This window comes from Phymastichus coffea, unplaced genomic scaffold (genome assembly GCF_024137745.1).
Source record: "Phymastichus coffea isolate CEN01 unplaced genomic scaffold, Cenicafe_Pcof_1.1 PCOF00061, whole genome shotgun sequence".
Lineage (NCBI taxonomy): Eukaryota > Metazoa > Arthropoda > Insecta > Hymenoptera > Eulophidae > Phymastichus > Phymastichus coffea.
Window position 1 is genome coordinate 771,382 of NW_026706872.1, and position 24,907 is coordinate 796,288.

The following is a 24,907-nucleotide window of genomic DNA, read 5'->3' on the forward strand; positions in this document are numbered from 1 at the left end:
GCGTATCGAGCAATTAAGCACGAAAAAAAGGTAAAGGGGAAGACGGCAGCGGTGCTACCGTGTAGTGTATGTGATGATAATCGTTCGCGACACAAGTACCTATAGTCAGCGCGTGGCTCGTTTTTCACCGGATATGACAATGAGAGAGAGAGGAGAGAGAGAGAGAGAGAGAAGAGAGAGAGAGAGAGAGAGAGAACTCGACACAAGTACTTTCTTTGTTGTACGTATACATATGCGCGTTCATTGTTTGGCACAAGTAGTCCAGACGTCTCTGTATACGTTATTATTAACTAATTGTATGCCTGCATATTTCACGATACATATGCTGTGGTTGCAATGGAGATAAGAGACGAGAAAAATTGACGACCGATAGTTATTGAACGAAGGTTCGTGACTTGTCTACTGTTGTTGAAAAGCGCCGGTAGAATATTTGTGCTTGAAGCGAGTTGAACGTTGATATTAGAGGTCGATGAAACTTAACCTCGAAGATTTGTCCAAATCGAAACTTAATTAAGTTCAAGCAGGCGTAATAACAATGCTTTCTTGAAAGGTAATCAAAAATAGACTCGAGTGCAAGAGCGTAAATCTGTCTGGCCTCCGTGCGTTGCAATATTCGACTCACATCGGCGAAAACAAAAAAAGGCCTCTCACGCACGAAGAGCCTCGAGGGCTTTACTTTCCGCTTGTCTCCTCTCTCTCTCTCTCTCTCTCTCTCTCTCTCTCTCTCTCTCTCTCTCTCTCTCTCTCTCTCTCTCTCTCTCTCTCTCTCTCTCTCTCTCTCTCTCTCTCTCTCTCTCTAGTCAGCAGATTTCCTCTGTAGCCCTTCCGTGGCGCGTGGAATTAGTGCCCTCCGCGCGTCAATTGAAATCGCGCCCTCGTGATCTCTACTCGCACCCTTGTCACTTGAGAAATGCTTCTAATCAGGCGGATCCTGCTGCTGTTATTTGACGACCATGCGACTTGATTATTTGCAGTTAAGCACGCGAGCGCTCCTTTGATTGAGACATTTTTCGTGCGTTTGATTATTGATGTAACTTCGGGAAAAATATCTGTGTTGACGGTAAGCAGCTTGTGGAATTGGTTATCGTTGAGAAAACCAAGGGAAGTAGGAGCGCGAGCTTATGAGTAATACCCTCGCAACATAGCACAGCACCAATAGTTTTCACTCAACGGTCCAAAATACATAAGAAGAATCATTTTATTTTCTTCGACATATTTCCATATTAGTCTAAGAGTCAAGGGGAATTTCGTGGTTGATGGGCAGAATGGGTTCCATCCAAACGCTCTTTATGTATTTTGAACTTCTGAATCTGAATTTCTAGAGTACCTTGCTGCAAAATCAACAGATTAGTAGTTATTAACAATTTAATTGTTTAAATTGCCACAATTAGTTTATTAATCTACTCATCAACATTTTGTAAATTGACATGCATTCCTGATCTCACAAAGATTCATAAAACTTTCTAGGTACACAAATTTTTCAATAGAATAGGCCGTTAAATCAATTACTTCGCAATGTGTTTTCTTGAAAAAGTTTTTCGTTTATTTTAACATTTATTCAGAGTATATAATCTCCATAGAAAAATTATAGTAAGTAATTATTGCCGCTTTTTATAGTTTGAATTATTAGAACGATTTTATTTAACGTTATATTTTCAAAAAATATTTCAGACGTTCTTCATGACGGTTTATTAACCTCTTTGACTTTTTTCGATTTTTATGTATTTTAAACGCAGTTTGAACGCGACTATCCGGGGCGGCTTACCGAAAAATGCACGCGTAAGTAATTATTAACAAGCTAGATGTTTTGAATCGCCATTAATATTTAAATAATTATGATATTAACATTGTTCAATTTCCATGCATTTTGTATCGCACGACGAATGGTTAGGTTATTTTCGATTAACAAAATATTGAGTCGAACTCGAAATATTAAGATTTGAACAATAAGAAATCACATAGCTGCGCTTGACCGTGGGAGCGCGGCAAGTAGTTGACACAACCGCTCAACTAACAATTCAATATCACGAATTTTATTCAATATTTTTTGGCTCTGTAAAATTCTATGGGTTCTTTATAAGATCAGAAATGCATGGTAGTTGACAAAATTTTGATGAGTTGCTTAATAAACTAACTGTGGCGATTTAAACAATCAAACTGTTAATAACTAATTATCTGTTGATTTTACAGCAAGCAACCCTCGATATTCGGAATCAGGAGCTCAAAATATATAAAGAGCACTTGGATATGGCCAATCATGCCCATCTTTTATTACTATACATTGATGTTATGTGTAATTTTTTTAATTTTCAATATTGGAATGTTACATTATTAAAAAGTTTTATATTTCTATCGTAAAATAATAATGAAACTCTATCATTTATTTTGAAATTTCGAAATGAACTTTATTCCGAACGCGTCTCCCGAGACTATTTTTTTTTATTCACAGTTATCATTATCGTTTATCAACAGTTTATTGACCATAAGTATGTGTTACCAATTGTTTTTTGCTCGGTTAACATTCAAAATCACGTGTGTGTGCTTATTTGCAAGCTTATTTTCCTTGATAAGTTGTCTGTTACAACAACCAGAACTGAGTACTATCTAGCTTTACACGGATTTACTGACTAAAAAATGTCATATTCGAATTAGAAGTCGCGATACTCACTTTAAACATACGATTGGACAAATCAATTAACATGGATTATTTACTAAATACAGGCTAACAAGTTTGATAATGTTACTAATTTGTTGATATAATTTATAAAATGAGGAAACTAGTAAATTTGGTAATAGACTTCAAATGTTCATTTATTCAATGTGATCAGTTAAATTTTACTGACACTGTTTTGTGTATTAAAAGATAACTTGACTATAATATTTCTTTTTCAAATATTTTGCTTATAACATCATTTGTTATTTTATTATCCCATAGTCTTCATGGTACAAGCATGATGACAGTTGATTCCCGTCAAGAGTTTCTTTGATGCCTGCTGTTTCTGCCAAGCTGACTGCCAAGCTGAAAAGATATAGATAATTGGTATTCGATAAATAAAATTAATATTCTGTGGAAGTAATTTTCAAAATTTGTAAGTTAAATAGTCTTTTAAAATATTACGTAACAGAGCTTTCAGCTATCTTAACAATATTAATAAACGTGAATTACTTCACACTCACCATTGCATTTTCCCATGCATTTTTCATGGTCACCTGCAATTTTTAAAATTATACAAACAAGAATTAATTGAATAGATTACAGGTGCTATGGCGACAAATAAAAATCAAACTCACTTTCTTCCGCGAATACCATCATAAATGTGATAGAGAATGCGATCAAAGCGATCATGATTAAGAACTTTAATGTTTTCATGTTGAGTTTTTTGCACTAGTTTTTATCCTGCTTACAAAGGCAACATACAACTGACTCACCAACTATCGCGAAGAGCGGCTTTATACGATGGCAGTCATCTAAAGAAGATACTCTGTAACCTAGATTCAAATATCTTTTCTACAAAAAGGTCTTATCTACAATGTTCTTGGCATTGAAAAATTTATTGATATCATAATTATAATTGGTATAAATCTTAGAAAATTCTTTGATCGCAAAATCGTTGAATTAGAATATTTTTATCCGTTTGTCGAACCAATAACACCAACAACACAGTGCGCTTAGTAAAAGAAGATAACGGGTGGAATAGTGGCAGTGGAAGCAGTTTTGGACGAAATAAAATTGATTGCCGAAACGAGATCTTAAACGCGGGCTTCCGCGGAAGGCAGCTATCCAATGACAGGCTTCTTCCTGTGTGACAGTGCGAACCCTGCAATCGAGATGATAACAATTTGTACTCGTGGTATACACAGGCGTAAATGTGAATGCATGTATACGCATACATCTGTGTGTGGGCGTGCGACCAGTGAGTGAGAGAGTGCTGTTAAAGGGAAGCCATGTATGGGTTACTGCTACTGGTGGGCTTTATCAATATAGCCATACCCGATGCGAATGATGTGTAGACTAAGAATGCGGCCGTGCTGTTCGTATTCATAAAATGGATTGATCTACAGTGCGGCCTATAGATTGGTTTTTTCCTCTTGTTTTTTCCTCTCTCATGATGCCGGGGATTACAGTAACGTCCATAAATTTCTCACAACCAAAAATTATTTATTCCATTGACGTGTATCAGCAAACGCCTTTTTAAATATGTCGTGAGGTTATGTTCCCATACCGTTGACCTTCTAGTTCTATCGTAAGTGAGTATAGATAAGTTTTCCAGAACAGACTGGTCTTTATCTAAAGCTGGCATGACGTTTTTGCTTGTGCTTTATCGCTGTCCCGTTTTCTCGCTTTGAAAAAAAAGCACGTGCACGATACTTGATGTGTTAAAAATACACGTTTGTAATGTACTAAAATGCCTTTATAGCACTGCGTAGCTTAAATTAGCACTTAAGTAACGGCTTCAGTAACTATTCGTGACTTAAGTACTTTATTTTGCAACGTGCTTAGAGCACGAGCGCTAGCGAGCGCAAACATCACGGTGCAAAACTCACCCATATTAGGTCATGGGTATATAAACCATAAATGCTGATTTAAGATCGGCAGTACTATAAAATGTTGTACGATACTTGTGACTCGAGTATCCCATCGTTGCCCATTGTGATTATCGCCCTTGCTTGAGCTCGCCCGCTAATGTTACACCGTGCAATAATGGGCTACTTGACTCGCACCTATCATAAGCTAATGTTTATTTATGAGTATTATAGATACAAAATATCTATATTCTGAGTGAATAAGAATTTCCATGGATGGGCATTAAAGATTATTTCATTCAGTCAATAATACTTACAGACAATAAATTACAGTTATATCGGTATGTCTCTATAAATTATTTCGTATCAATTATATTCAAAGAAAATTATTCGTTACGGTTTATCCTTATTTAACTTTAGCTTTTATAGATTTTTCAGAGATCAGGCTGCTCGTCGAATTATTGTTGTTATTATGAAAAAAGAATTTTTAGGTAATTTTCATTTATTACTTTATTAGTAATACAAACAAAATTGTCATTATTGCGTGCGTAAACTGACGCGTATCGCATTATGTATTCTTGGCACTTCCACGGTTGAAAAACTTTCAAAAGGATTTATCGATATAACAATTCTTAATTTCATTAATTTTTACTGCGGGATTATGTAACTCGCTATCAATACATAGATCACAAATTATTATTTCGAGTGTGTTGTAATAAAAGTTAAAATTTTAAAAAGAAAGCATATTATACGTATTTTGCCGCATCGGCATATATTTTTGAAATGAAAAAAGAAGACATAAGTCAATCTCTCCCAGACAGCAGATAAAAACTTACTCTTATCCGATATACTTGTGACGAGAGCAAGCGTTGCGCTTGTTCGAACTTGTTCGAAGAAAAAACGAGCGACACAGACGGTAGTGAGCCGAGCAGTCAATCAGAAGATTTCCAGTCGATCAGCAATTAAGACGGTTTAGTCGGTCAGCGGTGCAGAGTGCAGTTGAGAACAAAAGGTCAGCCGAACGCACATGCCACCAAGGAGCCGAGAAGAACCGAGAGGAAACGAGGACAAGCGCCTTGTTTCAGCATCTGCTCGGGGCGCTACCCTGGAGGAGCCGGCAGGAGTTGCCGAGCGACGGCAAGCAACATCGTCCGCAGGGCGCAGCCAGGCCTCCCGTTCCTGCATTGAAGGTCAAGGCTCGTAATCTAATTCCTCTCTCTCTCTCTCTCTCTCTCTCTCTCTCTCTCTCTCTCTCTCTCTCTCTCTCTCTCTCTCTCTCTCTCTCTCTCTCTCTCTCTCTCTCTCTCTCTCTCTCTCTCTCTCTCTCTCTCTCTCTCTCTCTCTCTCTCTCTCTCTCTCTCTCTCTCTTCCTCTCTTCAGCGGTATGGCACAGCGCGTAATTGTAAGGATCAGGTAGGTAGCAAGGCGTACACGCGCCGAGTACCTGCCCTAATTACGGTCGGCGACATAAATTGTTCAGGTAGAGAATCGTCAAGGCGATCTCTCGCCGGGCGGCTTTATTTTTTAGTTTAAGTAGGCTAAGTCTGTTAATTTGTTCTTTGTTCTCTATTGTAATAGATGTTAAGAACACCGTTGTGTTCTATAGTGTTAAGACGTGTTCGCAACACCGTTGTGTTCATTAGGTTAAGATTTGTAAAGCTGGTTATAAGTAGAATTATGCGGTTTGTTCTTTTGCGGTTGTTCACGAACGGTTTTGAAGTTTAAGTATAATTTTGAATTAGATTTGATTTGAATGCAAATTTTTGTTGTGTGTATAATTCCTTAATTATTATCATTTCTTTACCCCCCCCCCCCCCCCCGATTGCTATGAGCGAGTACGCCTCACTTGCCCACATTAAAAATTAATAACGAACGAGTTTTCGTTACATACTATTTACATGAGAGGGAGATTAGTTGTACACAGACCATTGTATGAAGCGGTTTAATTGTATATAGTAATAAGTTTTATGGTAACCTTTTACGATTTAATTTTTTTTTTTTAGGGCTTTAAAAATGTTATTCGCATGGCTCAACTTTATTTCTATTATCAGTGTTTTCTTAACCAATTGTTTTGCTGCTGAAGATGATTCTAGCCTGAACAATCGTCCAATAATAGGTACCTTTGAGTTTCTTATGTCTAATATTTTGAATTTATTTTAGTACTGTCATAATTTATTATTCTGATTTATTGATAACGATTAAAAAATCATTACATAATTAAAAAATATTTCAGGAATTTTATCCCAAGAAATATCTAAGAGATGGACAAAAGTATATCGAGATACATATGATAGCTACATAGCAGCATCCTACGTTAAATACATAGAAAGTGCAGGTGCTCGAGTGGTTCCTATATGGTAAATTTCAGAAATGGAGATTGATTTTTTTATTACATCGCAAATTTTACAGAATATTCTATTTGATCGAGAAAAATTTTTTTAGGATTGGTCAAGATGAAAATTATTATAAAAATATGATCAGTAAAATTAATGGGTAACTTTATTTTTATAAATTTATTTAACACTACTCATGAGTTGTGAATCATATTTTTGAATTTGTTTGTGAATAGCGTTTTGTTTCCTGGTGGTGATGCATCTTTTAATATGAAGAATGGATATGCCGATGCAGGAGAAATAATATATAAGTATGAAAATCTCATTCTAAAAAAAATCTATGGTGTTGAAATGGGATAAAAAATAAAATTATTAAAAATAAATTTTTTCAGACTTGCTACTAGATATAATCATAATGGTAATTACTTTCCACTTTGGGGTACATGTCTTGGATTTGAGTTATTGACTTACCTTGCAGCTAATCGCTTTGAACATAGAACGCACTGTTCTAGCCATCACCAAGCTCTTCCTCTGCAATTTGTCACAGGTCAGTATATTTTAGTTATTGTATGAACATACCAATCTGTGAAAGCTATATAAAATCTTTTATACTTTAGATTTCAAAAATAGTCGATTGTTTAAAAATACACCGACTGATATTATCAACATTTTAAAAAAAGAGAATGTCACGGGGAATTACCATAGTTTATGTGTTACAAAACAGGTAAAATAAGAGTCAGTTAAATATAATTAAATGTCTATTACAGTACTATAAGATTTTTTATTTACAGGGTCTTATTAGAGCAAATCTAACAAACAAAATTCGCGTAATTTCTATGAATTATGCTTTGGATCATACAAAATTTATATCATCATTCGAACATATTAAATTACCCTTTTATGGGGTACAATTCCATCCTGAGAAAAATCCTTTTGAATGGATTAAAGGATTGAACATTCCTCATACGCGTAATGCTGTCAGAGTAGCCCATTATTTTGCTGACTTTTTCGTGAATGAAAGTATGCAATTTATTTTTTTTCAAAAAGTTAACAAATATATAAATATATAAGTATATATTAAAACCTTAACTTTCATATCCTACGTTTGCAAACCAAGCGAGTATGATGAGCGACAGCGTTTAATTTTATTGTATTAAATGTTTGAAATAGTTTATAAAATCGAATAATTTTTGTGATTTGAAATATCTTATTTTTCAGCTAGAAAGAATCACCAGAAGTTTTCGGATGATCAAGAGGAAGATAAAGCTTTAATTTATAATTTTAATCCTCAATTCACAGGAGTTAACAGCTCTTACTTTACTCAGATGTACATGTTTAAGGCAAAAGATATTATTATCCGAATAGGGGACTAATGTTTTTGACATATTATTAGAAGTACTTTCAAAAATTGTAACATTTTGTATGTAATAATCTATCAACGGAAATACAGGAAAAAAAGTGGAATGCAGCTTATTATTGTACACTCTACACTTAAATGCTATGGATTATGTTATGTATTTGATGTCGATGCCACCATCATGTGCATTCTAAAATACAAAATTAATATAGTATTATAGACAATTAATTCGTACCATTCTAGATTACAATTTACCTCTGAACTTGAAACTAATAGCAACATATCATTTTTGGAATTAAAACTGATTAAAAGTAATTATAAATTAGAATTGAACTGATTTCGAAAGACAACTGAAACGGATTGAGTTTTGAATTTTCATTCTAATCTTACAATACAAAAAAAATTAATATTGTTTCTAATTTAGTTGACAGAATTATTTGACTCTCTGATAAAAAAATTTTACACAGAGAATTTAAGATTAGTCAGACATTTAAAAAAAAGAATAATTACTCAATTTCATTCATTAATAAACACATACATAAATATATATCTAAACATAAAAAAAAGAATGAAAGTTAAACGAATCCTGCTAGTTCTAAACAATCAATAATTGATATACCAAATAATATTAATATATTCAAAAAATGTACATCTACTATGAATAGCCATTGCATCGCAGCAGCTCCTTTGTTGACAAGACCACTACAAAAGATAATATGTATAGACAAAGACAAATCTAAATTTATATATAGAACAGGTTTCAATGTAAACATTCGCCCTTATGCGGCTGTCCCTTTAGCTAGGGCCTAAAAGATGTAGGGGGAAGTCTTAACTGAGGGCTTCTTCCGACTGCTCCGCACTGACAACTTTTTATTGCGTATCAACGTGATATACTTGTATAAAGCATCGACAAGTTGTATATCTGCGCCGTTGTGCCTCACATATCGGACTTTGGACATCGCGCAACAGCGATTATTTACATGAACGGTGATAACCGTGCGTGGAATGCATCTGCGAATATCAGCGATGCATTTGAAAAGAACTGAGGACGGAATCACATTAGTTAAGAACGTAGCGCGTTCTCTAGAGTATCCCCAATCTTGGGGCTTTGCCCACCTATTTCGACGACGACGTAGCGTGGGTTGTTCTCGTATTCGAGCTACCGAGCGCCTTAAACCTTGGGGGCATCCTCCTTATCTATTGTGTGTGCGTATGCCTCGACCTGGTAAGAAATAGAACTTGAATGGCCATTCAACCTAGCAAGATCTATGCAGGCTATCCGGGCCTTTTCTTCAGTATTGTAGCGTAATAGCTCTCTGCCCTATCCTAATTATTTGTATTAAATTGAATTATTATTTGATTGAATATCTTATATTATTGCTTATATTCATAATAACTTGTATTTTAATTGCAGTAATTAGATGGCTATAATCCTATTAGGACTAAGGTTTTTATGCCGATTGATTACTGATTTTTTTGATTTTCATTAAAGCACACAATTTTTATTTAAATTTTCCTTTGTCTTTCACAACCCGCACTGTACCCATTATCTATATACATATAACGATATTTGTTTACTGTTCGTTCATTTAATTCAACTCCAAGTGAGACTTATAATTTGTGTCGTTTTATTACCTGCTCGGATAAATGCAACTCCTTGTTAATTTTTTTTTAAGTTCTCAAATTATTTTCATTGTAAGACTAGTTGAAGACATACGAATATAAAAATCAGTAGAGATCCGAATAGGCATGTATAAAATATGTAGACAGGAAACAGTATGCAGGAGACGTATGCAGTTTCGTTTTCCTATTTCGTGCATTGAACATGGAACATTTGCCATTGGCAATTTGGCAACTTAAAAAAACTATGCAATGACTACATTTTCTAAATTCATAGAAATATAAATAAGTTGAATTATTTTTTTATTTTGTTGTTATCTATAACTATTTCAAGTTTCAATTCTTTTGCAATTTCATTTACTTATAACATTCTTGAAAATATCACTTGATTAGAATTTAATAAATTCACTTATATAAATCAGATTGTAAATGTAATAAAATGTAAATCTTATTGAAGTAATGTATTGGAAACTTTCTGAAATTTTAGCTTTTAAGTTAGCATGTAAAATACATAAGATACTTGAAAATCGTTAATCAGAAATGATTGAACGCTTGATATAATTTCAAAATAATTGTAAAAATATTTGAGATTTGAACTTAGATTATTGAACTTCGGCTTGATTTAATAACAGATACATTAAAACTCTTTAGAGAATACTCTTAGGAGAATACTTTTCTCTTATTTTTTGAAAGCATGTAAATTTACGATTATAAATATTTCTAAAATGTCGTAGTTAGCGTATAAAAAATTGTTAGCAAAAATTAAATATAGATTTAAACCAATGTTTGCATTCGTTCAAATATAAAAACTAACCAAGAATTCTTAGTTACATCAAAAAGTTAGGCGTATAAAACGACAATAATGAATGTAGTAGAAATTTAGCGTAATGGTTTTTATTGTTTTCGTGTTTCAGAAAATACCGAATCTGTAGAAATAAGCAGTAAAACTTTAATAATGCACTTAAAAGTGTTTACATGCTTGTTCATAATGAGCATTCTATCTATTGATGCTTACTCAGCATTGACTAATCACGATGATACAACCACCAACAATCAGCCAATAATTGGTAAGTTGAGATGTTTACAATTAATAAATTATTAGATGTCTTTTGACATTTTTCACGTCTTACTGTTTGCAAAATTTTTGTGCACGTTACATAATATTACTTCGTTAGAATGCGATAGTTTAATATATTTAAAAAATTATTTTTTAGGTATTTTAAGCGAAGAACTTCTTTATGCTTTGGCTGAACTCTATCCAAAAATGTCGTTGGCAGACAGTTATATTGCAGCATCTTACGTTAAATTTGTTGAAAGCGCGGGAGCAAAAGTTATTCCTATATGGTAGTACATCGTAATCTAAGAATCACAGTTTGCTCATAATTACGTAAATTATTAGTAACTGAAATTTTATTTTTTAGGATTGATCAAGAAACCAGCTATTATGAAAAAATTCTTAGTAAAATTAATGGGTAATTCATTGTTCAAATTTGAAATAAGATAATACATAGTTCTTACCATACTTATCTTTATTCATACTACTTTGATGAATAGTGTCTTATTCCCTGGAGGTTCGCTATGGTTTAATGATACTAATGGTTATGTTGATGCCGGTGATATTATTTACAAGTTAGTGTGAATTTCATAATTTATTTTTTCAAAATATAATACAAATTCTGTTATCAATTTGAAGTTAATTCCAAATATCTAAAAATATTGTATGTGGAGTATTTTATGTATATTTTAGAATCGCGAAGAGATATAATGATAATGGAGATTATTTTCCGATTTGGGGTACCTGTCTGGGATTGGAATTATGGACTTTTTTGGAAGCCAATCGCTATGATCATAGAGTACGTTGTTCTAGTCAAAACCAAGTTCTGCCTTTGGAATTTAGTGCAGGTCAGCCATTTTTAAAGTTAAATTTATACTTCAAATTCTCATTTATATTTATAAACAAATAAGTACGACATATTTTATAGAGTACGTTTTTATTTTAGATTTGATGTATAAATATAAGTTTTTAGAATTTCTCGATGAAATTAATTTTGAAATAATTACGAATGATAACATGTGTTGCATCAGATGCTGTAAGATCTATATTGATTTCAGGTTTCAAAAGTAGTCGTTTATTTGAAAATGCTACTGACGAAATTATCAATATTTTGAGCAAAGAAAATGTGACAGGGAATTACCATAGTTTATGTGTCACAACAGAGGTACGTTTCAAAGTTTAACTTGCTAGCATTATTTTGCTTGCAAGAATATTTATATTTCAATTTTATTTCTTTCTATACATTCACTTATGCTAACAGGGTTTAATAAAAGCTAATCTCACAAGTAAACTTCGCGTGATATCCGAAAATCACGATAAAAATGGAAAAAAATTTATATCAACATTAGAACACGTCAAATATCCTTTCTATGGAATCATATTCCATCCTGAAAAAAATGCATTCGAATGGGTTCGAGGGAAAAATATACCCCATTCCCACAATGCAATAAAAACGACTCACTACTTTGCCAATTTTTTAGTGAACGAAGGTATTGCAATGCCATACTTTATGTTGTTTTGAAAATTCATCACTGAGATAATAAAACTCATAATACGTATGTCCATTATTTTTTCAGCTCGTAAAAATCGTCATAAATTTTTGAACGAACAAGAAGAAAATCGAGCTTTAATAGGTAACTATCCTACTTATTTTACGGGGAAAAACGGATTACCCTACATGTTTGTTTACATGTTCAAAACAAGAAATATCAGAAACTCTACTGATACGAAATGTCTAATAAACTGGCCAAGAACAATTCACGATGATTGGTAGTTGTGAACTTGGATGATTATAAATTTCGCTGAAGAATTTATCGATCTAAATTGGCTACGTATTGTAAAAAAAAATATAAAAATCTGCAAATTAATTCATTTTGGTAAAGCATTTGAGCTTATTACAATTAATTTGGTCGAGAGGTATTTTCAAAGTGTACTTGTAAGCTTAGGATGTTTTCAAAGACATCTTGGAATTCATTAATATACTTGATAAATCCACAGTGTCCGTACGAAAAATCGACAATTACTTTATAGATAGAACGATTGCTAGCAGTTGGTCTTCTTCAATAATAAAAGATCTTGAACGCATCTGTTGCAAAGAAGCTGTTGGTGCCTATGAGTGAAAAATAGGTAAGTATACGCGTGCGTGCCGGACAAGCACAGCACGTAAATAGAAATGGGGAAGGGGAAGAGAGCGAACAAGGATAGGAAACAATAGCGAAGCTATACGTGTTGGGATAGGGAAAGTCGTGCGTCTCGTTACGCGCTAGCAACGGATCCGAAACTGCCGTAAAAAAGTCAGCCGCTCACGGCTGTTAAAGTATTTTACGGCGATCCCTCTCTCTTCTTTCGCACGTTGAAAATTGTAAATCCGCCGTGGGATGCCCAGTTCAAAGTGTTCTCTCCAAAAGATATTGAAAAAACCTATCGCGCATTCCTCACCTCGCAGATCCATTGAATTTCAATCGCCTAGTATTTACTTTGGCGTAAACCTACATTTAAATATTTAAGGCTGTTTTTCTTTATATTTACACTCGGTTTCTAATCGGATAAGATTTGGCACAAACAGTGAAGCCGGCGCTTCGAGCCTCGATTAATAACTAATAGGCTTACCAACTGCGCCAACGCAGTGCTTTCGGATTTAGAGTCGGTGCCGTGTAAGCCGATCCTATTCAAAACCTGATTCTCACGTTTAAATTTCGTCCGAGGCAAAGCCCAAACTTGGCCCAACTCGATCAGATCGTTGTTCCGCGAAGAGTGCAAAGTTGATTTGATTCGCGTTCGCGGCATCGGCGCTCCCCAGGCGAAGGACGTACACGTGTTGGTGTCGTCCGTCCCGTGCTTGCGAAAATACGCAGACGAAACGGGGGAAAATCCAACGCACGGGTTTTCGCAATGACCCGCCGGACAATAGCCGATGCTTTACGATTGGCCCCGCGCCGTTTCTGAAGCGTTACGTACATCCCTTTCTATGAGTTTAGGGACCCCCCCCCCTCCTCGGAAAAGCGGAAGAGAAAAAAGCTTCACTTGCAATCTGCGAAGCGTTGGGGACAGAGCTAACCCTCTTTAAGTCTAGCTTTGGCTCTTAGTGTCGAGTATGGTTGCGATACGTGAGTGCAGTGCGTAGCAATCAGTTTCTTTTTCTTCGTTTGCGATGTCTTTTATAAGTCTTTCCCGTGGTTTATTTTATTACTTGCGCCTAATTTTAAGTCTCATACTTTGTATCATATTTACTTGTAACTGCTCACACTTGGTAGGATTTTTTATGCCGGCCACTTGTCAGCTGTATAGTTTCTTCTTTTTGATAATACGTAATAATAATTCGGGTTTCATTGTAACACGGTATCGGGTCATTCGTCAACCTGTACGTATTCCTCACGTCCTTTTCTAACGCGTCTCCTCAGAACATACAATTTATGTTTATTTATTATTGATATATTTTCCTATATGAAAAGAACAAGTCGTCCGGGAGTGGGGAGTAGCCTGTGGACGTGTGGTGCGAACCTCGACAGCTTGCAAAGCGCTTGGCGCGCGCAACCCTCGCTCGTGCGACAAAGTGCACGCAGTGCCAAAGCGTCCGAGGGATCACGTACGGCGCGGGCGCGTCGTCGAGAGGAAAGCGCATGTAAAGGTGCAGCGACGGCCACTAGACGCACCAACGTCACAGCTGTCTCGCGCAAAGGTTCTTCACCCGAGCTCGTCTGGCGTTGTCGCGTCGCTGAATGTCGAGCGATCGCGAGCGAGCATTGTTCTGGTGAGCTTAATCGACGGTGCTTTCTGCGGCTTGGAGAGCCAAATCGAGAGAGTGAGAGAGAGAGAGAGAGAGAGAGAGAGAGAGAGAGAGAGAGAGAGAGAGAGAGAGAGAGAGATGTTTGTTGACGTGCAAGAGGCTGCACTCTCGGGGCTCTGCATTGCAGTATCGACGGGCAATTAGGCTGCCGATGGTTATGACTACAAGCCAGAACGTTCCCTCGGCTTTCTCTCCTATCTCACCGCCGCGAAAACCAACTGATCGAAAAATCAATTCCTGCCTCCTCCCCCTTGTCAGCGCGCCTATACGACTGGCTTGAAATTCGATAGGCGCACTCGTGGGCGCGAAAAAGGCGACGCGGCAAGAGTACGTGACTGGCGCGCGACAGTCCGTGGCTTTGCAGCTGCACTCGTCGAGGAAGGAAGAAGCGTCGTCGATGCATCAGCAGGCCGGGCGAGTACGTAGACGCGAGCCGTGAGAGTATCAATGCATCGGTCTTCCTCGCGGTGCTGTGTGCGTTGTGTGTCAGGTGTCGATTGCGAACGACGCCCTACGCCGTTCCACTATCAATAGGCTGCATCGAGAAGTGGCTTAGAAAGTCAGGTTTCAATCAAGCGAGCATCGTTTGACTTGATTCTGGTTCCGAACGGCATTCCACACATTAGCGCTGCTGCTTTTGTCTGCAAACGCAAACAAAAGCAGCGGCAGGGTATAGCTCTTGCGTGGAACCAAGCGAGAAGCGTAGTCGTGCTTCTCGCGAGACTGCGGCTATAGCCGATATCCGATGGCGTTATCGCGGGCCATGGAACAAGCTCCATTCTGGCGTCTAATCCACTCGGAGTAAACCGAGTGTCCGATACGAAAAAGAGGCAGGGCGAGCTTTATTGACTTTTAAGTAGTGTCAGTGTCGCCGTCCCTTCAACTTTTCTTCGCTTTTTTCGCTCTGCCGGGTCTGCCGGGTCTGCCGGGTATGCCGGTGCCGCCTCTTGCCTCTTTGAAAAGGTTAAGCTCCCTCGCTATCTAAAAGTCGATAGCTACAAATCGGATGCATTAGGAGGCTGCTGCTACAGCCTTCGCAAAGGAGTAATCTCTTTCCATTCGGCTTCCGAGAGGTGCTCGACACATTTTTAAAGGTGACCTGAATTTTTCATTCTAACGCCGAGCGTGCAATAGAATAATAGCTCTTCGGGCGTGTAATCGGTGGCCTTTCGTCGTCGAATTTTCGAAACAAGCGGAACGCGCCTTTGTACATCGTATAAAATCGTGCAGACTGCGCCTACTGTGCTCTCCGGTGAGAGAAGCTGCCCACGGTACGCGCCACATCGGCTGGCCCTACGAAGCTTTCAAGTGGCTATCTACTGATGCTCGCCGCCGCTCGACGTATGCATCTCTTTTGACACCGCGAGGCGTGATTACTCTGGAAAAAAAGCTTTTATGCGGCGATCAAAGGGAATCAGTGCCGTTCGTGTGCGTGTAATTGTATTGTCGAGCGCGTGCATGGCGAGCCTCTGCTGAATGACGTCTATTAGGCATTGAACATGGTTATTAGGGACTTTTTGTGGCTTGTTTCCATAGCGAGTAGTATCGAATGGCCGATCGACAATTTTGTTGTTGGAACATTAAGATTCAGCCGCTATGAATCAGCTTCTCTTTTATTCACGAGCAATATCCGCGATGGTCTGATCGAAAATTAAGAGAGCTTCCGGCTTTTGTTATATCCATTCCTTAAGGAGACGCCATTATTCAAAGTATTATTCCATCAATGAAAATTAGTTTTCAAAGCCAATCGTCCGGAATATTATTCCTCTCTATTGTCTGCAGTCAATAAAGAGCACCTCGATATCACTCTGTCATCGAGCAAACAGCCAATAAGAAAGCCATCCCGAGCTGCTTTTCTCTTCGGATCAAGTGATAATTCAAATTTCTGTGGCCGTGAATTATCATAGCTTAATTAAGAAAAGAACAAGATAGCAAAGCAAACAAAGTTCTAAATCAATCCGTCGCAAGTGCGGCAAAAGTTTTTGCCGCATACGCAGGAAAAGCTCGAAATGCAGTTACTTTTGATATACGTCCATGGCGTCCATCGATATGCCATCCGGCAACATGGATAAAAGCCACTCTCTACTCTCTCACTCTGCTTCGAGTCTCAAAGTCGAGCATTAATTGCCCCCGAGGCTAAGAACATCAATTATAACGGAGAAGGGGAGAAAGAGCAAAGGAGGTCGTCTTCCTTGCTGGCAGCGACAGAGAAGACATTATTCCGGCAAAACGAATGTTTAAGTAGAAATAGGCAAGGACGAGCCGGATGAGGCGAGCACGCGGGAGCGAGTTGCGCATGTGCGAGTGGCGCGCGGCTTCGGCTGGTGGATCTGCGGACTGGAGTGCGAGCCCCGGCGGCGCTTCGCGCGCGATGACGCCAGTACGGCCCGCGCCCTCGGCGGGCAGCTGCAGTCGCTCGGCAGTGTTCGTCGCGCGAGTTGTTGTTCACGCGCACTCACACAGTGGTTTACTCTGCTCGTCGTCGTCGTCGTCGTCGTCGTCGTCGTTGTTATTGTTATTGTTGTTGTTGTTGTTGATGTGCCACTGTTGCCGCTGCCGCGACGCCGGAGCGAATGCGCAATTAGAAAGAGAGAAAAGGTGCCTTGTCTTTGATACAATTTTTTGCGGCTTGTCCGTCTTGCAATTGTACGCGGACGTATGCGCGAGGCAGCGCTGCTGTGCGAGGATACGCGCAAGCTCGCAGTTTCGCTGAAGTGTAGAAGCGCACGCGGTCGTCGTGGTCGTCGATTTCGACTCGCGGAGTCGACAGGCGCCTGGCAGAGAGAAAACCTGCAGCAGCATGCGTGTGCGAGGAGGGCAGAATGCACGTGGAGCTTTTCGCAGAGCGAGGCTCTTTGTGTGCGCGCGTGGCGCGCGTGTGGCCGTGTGCGCCGGCCGCGTCTTGCCCTGCCGCGCTCTCGCAGCGTCGAGAGCATCGCCAGCACCAGCTGTGAGGCTGCTTTGAAAGCCGCCCGGCAACTCGTTTCTCTCTCGCTCTGGTTTTTCCGTCCCTTCGTCCGTCCCTTCGTCCGTCCCTTCGTCCGTCCCTTCGTCCGTCCCTTCGTCCGTCCCTTCGTCCGTCCGTCCGTCCGCCCGTCCGTCCGTTTGTCCGTGCCAGATCGATCCTTGTCCTTGCTGCTGCTCAGAGCGCTTCTGCCGCGCGACCTTCGAGTCCGCGCTCCTCTGCGTCCTACTCACGGTCCAGTGAATGACCGAGTGCACTTGCTCGCGAACCGGGGGGCTTTTGTGCGCTGTCAGTTTGAACATTTTACGGCAAACAGGGCTTTCTGGGATATAGGGCAGCTTGAAGTCGCGCGGTAAATGAGCGAAGCTTCAATGGCTGCTGTACCTGAACAGCATCTGCTTCTTCGAAACACCCTGTCAATAATGCTTCGCGTACGGTCGTCGTTGACTTACCTGCTCGATTTGCTCGAGAAACTAAACTAAACAAGCGGGGTGTCGCATTGTTCACTTGGCTTTTTCCGCAATGAATGAGTTGCCGCAACGGGAAGCTCGTAGCCGACTTTCACGATCGAACTGCAGGCTTGCGAGTTATATCGGTACAATCTCCAACTGACTTGGCGCCGCGCGCGAAGCTTTCGCAGCGTTGCAGTGGTAAACTCCGAAATTTGAGAGAAAGCCAAAGTTGAATTTGCGTAATCAAAGTGAGCTGCATCAAATCAAAGGAGAGCTTATCGCATGGCAGACTAATGACATTAAGGAAAGCAGGCCACCGCCAAAGCGGCAACTAGCCGCGTAAGGGGGAGAGCGAGAGTTGGAGATATAATGCGTCCCGTAACGAGATCGGGACTGCAAGTTTTTGCCCGCTGTCGGCCATAAACCATAAATCAGCGCGCCAGACGAGCCAGAGAGCGCGGCAGGTGCATATGATTCGCTCCCCCGTGGCACCACCACCACCCACTACACTACTGTCACTGCATCTGTCCCCTCGGTTTCATATCCGCAGGGGGACCTCTCGCGAATTGCGATTGTCATGAGCCGACGATTCCTTCTTTGTTTGCTCTCTCGACGAGGCAGCGCACGCGTGGTATCTGCCGGCGCGCGTGGTATCTCGCAGACGTGCGTGCGCGATCATCGCTCGCACGGATATCGACCGGACGGCTAGACTGGCGGGACGCTGCGCGCAATAATGGCAACAAGTGATCGAGCGCATTTGCAGTTGCGGGACATCCGCGGCGTACCTCTCCTCGCGTCGCCCTTATTGCGGGATCACCGCGAAAAGCAAAGAAGGGCAGCGACCGCGGATGGGCCTGCTGTACGTATGCACGCGCGTTCCCTAGCAGGCGGTTCGCTGGGCTTCGCAGGTGCGAACGGTGCGCCATTACTCGGGGGACACACTGCCCGATTTTCCGCCGAGATAGTTTTTTCGCAGCGCTGTGCCGATCCGACGCTTTATTAGTTTTTATTGTTGCGGCAGACTGCAGACTTGCCAGACTTGCTTGCGGACGTAGTTGCTTCGACGGGATGGAAACGCTTCATCGATAAAAGTGAAGTGAGCAAAGATGCTCTCCGCGGTAGTCTCGCTTGGCTCTGATTTTTAGAGAGCCGCGGTCTGTTCTCTATTTCCCAAGTCGATTTAACATATCGATTAAGGAGAGATTGGGTGGCTGCCAGTTTTTCGAGTCGATCGCCGGATGCAATCACGTAATAAAATACGAAAATTGTTTTTGCCAGGGAGTCGCGTCGACGTTTCGTTAATCAAGCTTGCTAATGTCAGCTACGTTATCACTCGGTTATGCGATTGGGCGGATTTCAATTAGGCATCTTTTATATTTAACAATTGAGTGAGACGTTCTCTCGAATACAAAACGAAAACTCTTGATGAGACTAGAGTTGCTAGAAAAGCTGTACCGATGAATAGTGAAATTGCGCACACAATCCCTATAGTGGCTGACGCATGAACGAGTATTTTTCATAGTTATAGGATATTTCTGTCGCTCGAAACAACGTATTGTCGCCAGCGAATCAATGTAATAGCACTGCGATGAGGTTCTGGCCAAATGGTCCCGATTGAATCGCCGCACAATAATAGCAGACTTACGGCTTAGTGGAAACCAAATTACATTTTGCTCACAGTATATGCGCCACTTACAACAGCCGCGTCGCAAAAAGTTCTGTAGGTAAATTGAATAAATACAATTGGTCGGCATTGCGGACAAACAAGCCGGTAAATTCGTAGTGCCCGCCTCGGGAAAACAGCTTCGCCAAAAGAGGAGCTTGCGCTAGTCCGCCAAGTAGCTCAGCCCGCGAGGAAATTCCTTCCTGCCAATGATGTACAATGGAAGAAGCGCCAAAAGTAAAAGAAAGCAGAAACAGCTCTGTTCCCGGTCGACTTTCGGCCTCGCGCTCGGTTAGTACGAGAAGCAAGAGGAGGGGAGGAGGCGGTCCTCTAACTTATTCAATCAGAACAATCGCCGTTCGGAAAACAAAGCGCACAATTGGTGTACACGCGTGGAGCCAAGTTTTACGGGAAACGCTCGCGCGAGCCGTGAAGACCGAAGCGCTATATCGAGTTCTCTGCAGTTGACGGGCGCGAATTGTACGCGCGGACACCCCCACTCGCCGCTCCCTCGCTGCTCATTTCACGAGCGAGAGAAAACGAGAAAGATGGACGTACGTTAATGCCCGAGCGTTGATTTTTGTATTCGCGCGAGTGCTTATCCGCCGAGCTTCTTTTTACCGACACTTTTTTTTACGCGTGTTCGGCTTTTCTTGTTGTTTGCAGGCGGAATGAGTCTGGAAATGTAGTTTTGTAGTTTTCTCTTTTTATGCGTGTTCAGCTTTCTTGTCGTTTGCAGACTGAATGAGTCTGAAAATGTAGTTTTGTAGTTTTTTCATGTGCTACCCGAGTATGAGTGAGTTGTTAGTTACACGAGCGAAAATCAAGAGTATCAACTTTTTACACTGGCAGGTTCGTTACTGAAACTGATGTTTTATTGAAACATTTTTTTACGCCAAATGTAAAAGTCTCGCGTATCACAGAACCCAAAAAAAAATGTTATTTGAATTAAAAGTGCGTTTAGTTTCTCGGAGCTCTCCATTTACAGTGGAACGAACTTTTTTTAGTTTCAAACAATCGAATAAGGAGAAAGTCATGCGAATGTCAGCGTTTGATATGTCGACTAACATTGCACGATACACTTGATTGATTGGCAGAATGCATTATTTTTGAAGGCAGTGGCCGAATAAAAGCAAAAGAATGAAATTATTATAGCACACACGAATATTTTGGCGAAACAATCTACATGTTTCAACAGCATTGAAGCCCGCTCGTTCATTCAGTAGAGTCACTCGAGAAAGAGAAAACAAAACAGCGCATGTAGCGGCGCCACGGAAATCCAGCCTTGGCTCGGCTGCTGTAGAGAGAAAGAGAGAAAGAGAGAGAGAGAGAGAGAGAGAGAGAGAGAGAGAGAGAGAGAGAGAGAGAGAGAGAGAGAATGGCTCGTTCCGGCGAAATTGCAGTCTTAGTTCATGTGCGCTCGCGAAAAGGAGCGTTAAATTGGATCTACTCTTTCTCCCCCCTTTTCAAGCTACTCTCTAACGAGACTCTTTCTCTGCGGACGGCCCATTTCACGAAATCTCACTCATTTCTGAAAGATCGTCGCTCCAGCCTAGCTCTGATGCAAGTAAATCTTTAATTTTTTTATTGGATATCACCAATGGAGTCTCTAGTCTCGCGAACTTGATTTAATTGATAACTCCGTATAACTGCTGGCAATTAAGCCGCACCGTTGAAGAGAGGAAGTGCACGACGTCTCCGGCACCGTTTTCTTCGCTTTAATTCTCCTCTTCTGCGCTCAGGATATTCCGTCGATCATTTCATGGCTGCCTCTGTCACTATGTATCGTTCTTAGATGATTTCCAGTATTTCGACGGTTCAATCGTTATCACTTTCGTATCTCATTAGACTTTTTTTATCACTACCTTTACAAATAATTAAGTACTGCAGCGGGTTCCTGTATTTGTCATAACGGAATGTGAATCATTTTCTGTTAACAGATCCATTGCAAACATGCCTGCAATTGCAAAGATGCTTCCTCGAGCCGAGCCGCCGCAATAAGCTGCAAAGTCGCAGACGAAAAAATCAAGCGATCGAGGAATGATGTGCGAGCGATAGAGAGGTCGAGATAAAGTGAGAGAGAGAGAGAGAGGCGGAAGTGGAGAACGATAAAGATAATAAAAACAGAAAAGGAAGGCTGGCGGAGGAGGCCGCGTTAAGCGTTGGTGATGGTCTCGGGATGGTGTCCGTGTGTTTCCTTAGGGCGGCGGACAAGTTCGCAACAAGCGCAACAGGAACCGTCGCAGGATCCGTCGACTCGGCAAAAGAATCGACGTAGCGGCGGCCCGTTTACCATCAGTGCCGCCAACGACAGACCCGACATGGTGCAGATGTTCTATTATGAGAACCGTGGCAAGTGCTGCAGAAAGCTACTTCGATACAACGGTTATTCCAACAAGGTTAGCCAGATTATTCACTCATTCGTTTGTCGATAGATAGCTATTTTGTGGTTATTTTGGTTCAAACTAGTCGGTATAATAGCCTCCATTGATTCTCTGTTATAACCACCTATGTTTGTGGAATAGAGTTCAGAGAAGCGATTATCACGAATATTCGCAGTTCTAATAACAGCTTGCGTCTGCTGGATATGTCGATCGTGTTAGGCGTATTGAAGGATTCGCCTCATCATGGGAACTGTCGCTACTGAAACTCATTCCTCAGCTATGTACGTACACACTTGAAACATTTTTGGAGTGCAATTATTTAAAGTTTACTATCTCTCGGTCATTATCGCTAACGAGCAGACCAAGTTTAATTGTGGATCTTTTTTCCGAAAAAGTTTAAACGACCTACATAAACTGTCACGTTGGTTTTTTTTATTCCAACAAAATCGTATTTTCCAACTTTTTGTTGCATCGGAAATGTTTTTTAATTAAAAATAATTAATGACAGCGGACGCCCGTCGGAATATTTTAACGGGTGTACAGTTGATGGCTGCCTCTCTAGAAACGCACATCTTTTGCGAGATGCTAATTAAAACAGAGATTCTTTGAGAAGAGTAGGAGGCCAACGGATAAACGGACGAAGCTTTGCAAAATTAATTTCCCTGCTGCTGCTTGTCGCGTCATGCAACATTCTCACCGTCTACGAATGTCAAGGCCTTTTCGCTCGTTCTTTTCCACGTCCGCGTAATCACGAGAGAGAGAGAGAGAGAGAGAGAGAGAGTAATTCGGTTGAGCTGCAACAAGTTTTGCTTTGGGTAAATGCATTTGCATAATTTCGTTATCGCGTCCGTACGTACAATCAGTCCACGGTTTAAACAGAATTATGAAAAAATCCAAATGAAAAACTTAGCTCCGTCGTCGGTTGCCACCGCCACCACCATTCCAGCGATTTTGCAAACGGCTACAGATCCGCGGAACTTAATTTTCTAATGGTAAATTTGATAATTGAATTGATTTATTTTTCGATTTCTGAAGCTCAAAATACCTTCTTCTTCGTCTTTCCAGTGACTAAGTTTAACTTTGACTTTTTCTGGTGGAGCTTTAGGCCTTATCCTTTCCTATAGATTACTTCTGTTAAGTGTGACGTGAATATTTGATTCTTTCAAAACTCTTTCGAGTAATTTATTATTGACATCTTATAAACCAAAGAATTAAAATTATACTTTAGATATGGTTCTCTTTCAGAGTCTTCCTTGGTAAATTTTGCCAAAAAATAATGATAAGCACATAACAGATAATTGAAATATCAAGAAACTCAAACTGGTTCATCTTCCATGTGAAAAAAAAGGAAATATAACGTAAAATCTAATTTTATCGAAAGTCCTTTCATCTGCGCTCTCGTTAATGTCTCTTTTTGCATGGTCGCCCTCCTTTTCCGACACTCTATTACGCCGACAAGAGCAGGCAATGTAAGGGTAAGGTTTTTTATCTGAAAGGGGAATTTTGCTTTTGAATTTGTCGATAATCCACGACTGCTCATACATGGGTCAGCCGGACAGTCCGATTTTCAATAGATACATACGTGCACGTAAAGACAATGGGAAAGTTGTCGGGTGCTCGGCGGCTAGGATTGCATTTTATTGCAGGACCCGCAGATGAAGCACGCATCGAGTATTACGCGGTAGGAGGTGAGTTATAGCCATGTAGTTCGGGTGTAGTGGGCTACTGCCGCGTTTCGCTCTGATCGACCGGTGCTGAGCTCCTTTCCGGGTCACAACGACTTCGATTTTGAGACACTGACAACGACAGTCAAGATAAGGACACTTTGGACACTTGTAAAAGTCGAATATCTCATCGCAGTGAAATACAGTCGGAGAGAAGCAATCGAAAAGTTGTCCGTGGAGAGGATGTTCGCATTGCGATCGGCCAGCGAAAACAAAGCGTGCCGCGTATAGCAAACGGACGCTTTCGGCAAGACGGAGAGCGCCCAGCCTTGCTCGCCGGCAAGTTGAAGTTTGCTACGCTGGGACGTGCGCGAGTCGAAAGTTTTTGTCGGTCGCCTGCACGTACACAGGTTGCAGGCTGGTCATGAGTGCATCGAGCGCGCGTGCTCCGTGCTCGGTTCTGCTTGCGCCAGAAGCAGCTTGACCAGCCCTCCCGAGGGGCCTCTCCGCTCTCGGCGCACGCCTCGGCGAGATCATCTGGTTTGGCGGCCGATATGTCCTGCCGGGCGTGCCTCCGACGAGGAAAGAGAGTTCGGCCCGGACAAACTTCCCAACTTGGAATTTGCGAGGTCGATAAGCAGTGCCATTGTTTCGTGTGCGCGCACGAAAGAGCAGCGCGCCGCCCGGCCGGAGATAAATCGACTGGTGATCCGTGTCAGCGCTATTCGATTTAACGTGCCACGTGCTTAGCCAAGCGAGGCAACTTAGCTGGTACTTGGCCGACTGCTTGGTGCTGCGTGCTCTCTCCACTTTGACTGCAGTCGGCAATCGTTGCGCCCTCACGAACGGAGGATCGGCCGCTAATCGCGCGCGATTTCGCTGACTCGGATCGGCAATCTTCGCCGAGCGTGGTCCTCGTATTCGGAAAAAGGGAAGTTTGGAAGGACGCCAAGGACGCCAAGGACGTCAGAGGGCTGGGGCTTTTCGGAGAAGCTCGATCGTTCTCCAGCTCGCATCGAGCTCCCGAGCTTGCAAGTCGCCCCTCGCAAAGAACTTTCCATTTCGGAAGCGATCGCGCATCGAAAGCAAGATTTGCGCGCGTCG

The 24,907-nt window shown here is 40.9% G+C and overlaps 2 protein-coding genes and 1 long non-coding RNA gene across 6 annotated transcripts in view; 2 read left to right on the top strand and 1 right to left on the bottom strand.

Annotated features, from left to right (window-relative positions):
- Positions 1-2,927: 2,927 nt before the first annotated feature.
- LOC131666796 (uncharacterized) lies at positions 2,928-4,282 on the bottom strand. 3 transcript variants are annotated; one of them, XR_009302134.1, is made up of 5 exons: positions 3,992-4,282; positions 3,892-3,929; positions 3,292-3,818; positions 3,178-3,210; positions 2,928-3,007 (listed from the first exon to the last, which is right to left on the bottom strand). It is a non-coding gene; the product is annotated as an uncharacterized LOC131666796 (long non-coding RNA). The 3 variants fall into 3 exon arrangements; XR_009302135.1 differs by lacking the exon at positions 3,892-3,929 and having other exon boundaries at positions 3,992-4,281; XR_009302133.1 differs by having other exon boundaries at positions 3,892-4,281.
- A 2,127-nt stretch (positions 4,283-6,409) lies between these two features.
- On the top strand, positions 6,410-12,740 carry LOC131666769 (uncharacterized). Its single transcript, XM_058939665.1, has 18 exons — positions 6,410-6,454; positions 6,528-6,640; positions 6,758-6,881; positions 6,967-7,017; positions 7,094-7,168; positions 7,250-7,404; positions 7,475-7,581; positions 7,649-7,877; positions 8,076-8,227; positions 8,435-8,525; positions 10,749-10,901; positions 11,049-11,178; positions 11,256-11,306; positions 11,389-11,463; positions 11,582-11,736; positions 11,947-12,057; positions 12,163-12,378; positions 12,466-12,740. Exons 1-18 carry the CDS (start codon positions 6,423-6,425, stop codon positions 12,660-12,662), a joined length of 2,217 nt encoding a protein of 738 aa, XP_058795648.1. The 5' UTR covers positions 6,410-6,422; the 3' UTR covers positions 12,663-12,740.
- A 4,338-nt stretch (positions 12,741-17,078) lies between these two features.
- LOC131666834 (uncharacterized) overlaps positions 17,079-24,907 on the top strand; it is a 38,834-nt gene continuing 31,005 nt past the window's right edge. For both annotated transcript variants that reach the window (XM_058939804.1, XM_058939803.1), the window contains exons 1-2: positions 17,079-17,273; positions 21,696-22,154. In XM_058939804.1, coding sequence (XP_058795787.1) covers positions 21,924-22,154 — 231 coding nt within the window. In that variant the 5' untranslated portion in view covers positions 17,079-17,273; positions 21,696-21,923. The remainder of the gene's footprint in view (positions 17,274-21,695; positions 22,155-24,907) is intronic.